The sequence below is a fragment of the Arachis hypogaea genome, chromosome 20 (assembly GCF_003086295.3).
Source record: "Arachis hypogaea cultivar Tifrunner chromosome 20, arahy.Tifrunner.gnm2.J5K5, whole genome shotgun sequence".
Taxonomy (NCBI): Eukaryota; Viridiplantae; Streptophyta; class Magnoliopsida; order Fabales; family Fabaceae; genus Arachis; species Arachis hypogaea.
In genome coordinates this window covers 78680769-78683486 of record NC_092055.1, presented here as the reverse complement: position 1 = coordinate 78683486, position 2718 = coordinate 78680769, and the positions used below count along the sequence as shown (strand labels likewise).

The 2718-nt window shown below is 46.2% G+C and overlaps 1 protein-coding gene across 1 annotated transcript; it reads right to left on the bottom strand.

The window, feature by feature from the left end:
- Positions 1-969: 969 nt before the first annotated feature.
- Positions 970-1458, bottom strand: LOC140183098 (uncharacterized). Its single transcript, XM_072231112.1, has one exon. It carries the CDS (start codon positions 1456-1458, stop codon positions 970-972), a length of 489 nt encoding a protein of 162 aa, XP_072087213.1.
- Between the last annotated feature and the right edge of the window lie 1260 nt (positions 1459-2718).

The following is a 2718-nucleotide window of genomic DNA, read 5'->3' as shown; positions in this document are numbered from 1 at the left end:
GAGGAACTTCCCTCCTTGTAGTCCAAAGGCACATTTGTCCGGATTGAGTCTCATGTTATATGCTCGAAGCTGTTTGAAGATTTCTACTAAGTCGTTACAGTGTGATCCCTGCATAGGTGTTTTTGCTACCATATCATCCACATAGACCTCCATATTGCGGCCTATCTGCTGTTGGAATACTTTGTCCATTAGCCTTTGATATGTCGCTCCTGCATTCTTTAAGCCAAAGGGCATTACCTTGTAACAAAAGTTTCCATGTTCTGTTATAGAAGCTATTTTGCTTTGGTATTCTGGGTGCATTAGAATCTGGTTATAACCAGAGTATGCATCCATAAAACTCAAACCTTTGAAACCAGAGGCGTTATCAACTAATTTATCAATGCAAGGTAATGGATATGCATCTTTAGGGCAAGCTTTGTTTAAGTTTGTAAAGTCGACGCACATGCGCCATTTACCTAAGTTCTTTCTTACTATTACCACGTTGGACAACCATGTGGTGAAGCGAATCTCTCTGATAAAACCTGCGTTGAGGAGCTTCTGAGTTTCTTCGAGTGCTGCTCGTTTTTTCTCCTCTCCGAGGTTCCCTTTCTTCTGTGCAACTGGTCGGACTGTGTTATCAGTTGCTAACTTGTGGCAGATGACTTCTGGGTTTATTTCGGGCATGTCATCTGGTGTCCATGCGAAAAGGTCGGCGTTCTTACGCAGTATGTGTATAAGTCTTGCTCGGTCTTCCCCTTCTAATGCTTCTCCGATGTATGTATATTGTTTGTCATCCGCCGTTAGTGTTATTTGTTGAAGGTGGTCCATTGGCCGAGGTCTTTCGCCGAGATCTTCTCTTGGGTCTAGGTCAGCTAGTGTCGCTGTGTTGGCAGAAGTGTGGATTGCTTGAACTTGGGGCCGAGTTTCTTGTTTCGTTTGTATTAGTTTTAGACTAGCGTTGTAGCACTGCCGAGCCTCTTGATGGTCGGCTTACACTGTAGCTATCTTGTTTTCCTGCACTGGGAACTTAACACACAGGTGTAATGTGGACACCACCGCTCTGAATATATTCAGGGCGGGTCTCCCGATTATAATATTATAAGGGCTGTAACAGTCTACTATTAGGTATTGAATATCAATTGACTTTGACATAGGGATTTCTCCCATTGTGGTCTTTAGCCATATGTGTCCCATGATGGGGACTCTCTCTCCGGAGAACCCAATTAGCTCTCCTGAGGAGGGCTGTATCAGTTTTTTTGATAACTTCATCTTTGTAAAGGTAGAATAAAATAAAACATCAGCACTACTACCTGGGTCCAGTAACGTTTTTCTTACCAACAGTTCTCCGATCTGGATGGAAACTACCACGGGGTCGTCGAGGTTAGGGCTTGATGATCTGAAATCTGCTTGGTTGAAGGATATTGTGACGTCTGGGTCTTTGTCCTTCTTTGGCTGTATGGTTCCTTCGATTGCTAGCATCGTCCTGTAGCTTCGCTTTCTGGCCGAGCTTGTTTAACCTCCGCCTGCGAATCCTCCCGATATGTGGTTAATGACTTCCCTTGGTGGATCAGGAGTCGTCCTCTCTTTTTTGTTGTCGTCCATCACTGCTTGTTTGCTCTCTACCCTGTCCGAGTTTCCTCTTCTGCCCTTCCGGCTCTCGATATATTTGTCCAAGAGCCCTTGGCGTGCCAACCTTTCTAGAAGGTCCTTTGCGACGATGCAGTCGTCCGTGGTGTGACCGAACTTTCGGTGGAAGGCGCAATGTTTTGTCCTATCCACGAATCTTTGATCCTGGTAGTTCCCTGCTCGAGCTGGTGGCTTTATGATTTTAGCGTTGAGGATCTCTCTGATAATGTTTTCTCTTCTGGTATTGAATCTAGTGTATGTATTGTATTTCGACGCGGGCTTGGGAGGTTTCTTAGTATCTCTACTGCCTGGCGATCTGAAAGTTCTTTCTTCATCTCTCCGATGTGGTTGTTTGTTCAATTTTTGGGCTTCTCGGAGTTCTTCGATCTCCATTTGACCTGCCGCCCTTTCTCAGAATTCCTCTAGCGTCTTTGGCTTTGTTATGGCAATGGTCTCCCTGAATTTACCGGGCCTAAGGCCGGCCTTGAGGGCGTGCAGGGGAACGGCCGAGTCTAAGTCCTGGATCTCCATAGTGGCATCAGCAAATCTTGTCATGTAGTCCTTCAGGCTCTCGTGCTGACCTTGCTTGATGGTGCCGAGATAGTCCGATCGATGTACGTAGATTCTTGATGCGGCAAAATAATCAATGAATGATCTGGCGAGATCTTCAAAGGAGGAAATTGAACCTGCAGAAAGTTTAGAAAACCAGAGTAACGCAGCACCATCGAGGTAGGTGGGGAATGCTCGGCAGAGGACGGGCTCATTGTTAGGACCGTTGAAGAACATCATTGATTGGAACTTCTTGACGTGGGCTCGGGGGTCGCCAAACCCCTTGTATGGTTCTAGTGCGGTGGGCAGCGTGAAGTTTTTTGGCATCTAATAATTTGTGATCTCCTCGGAGAAGGGGTTGTCAAGGGTGAGCTTCTCCTTTGGCGGGATGATGTTTAAAGGATCTGCAACACCTTGAGCTGAGCCTTTGGAGCTTTCTCCATTATTTTGTGTTGACAGCTCGGCTATTCTTCGTACTTCCACCTGAAGCTCGGCGATTTGAGCCAGGAGGTCATCCTGTGAGAGTTGTGGACTTTCCTTGTCAGCCATGTTCGAGGATCGGAA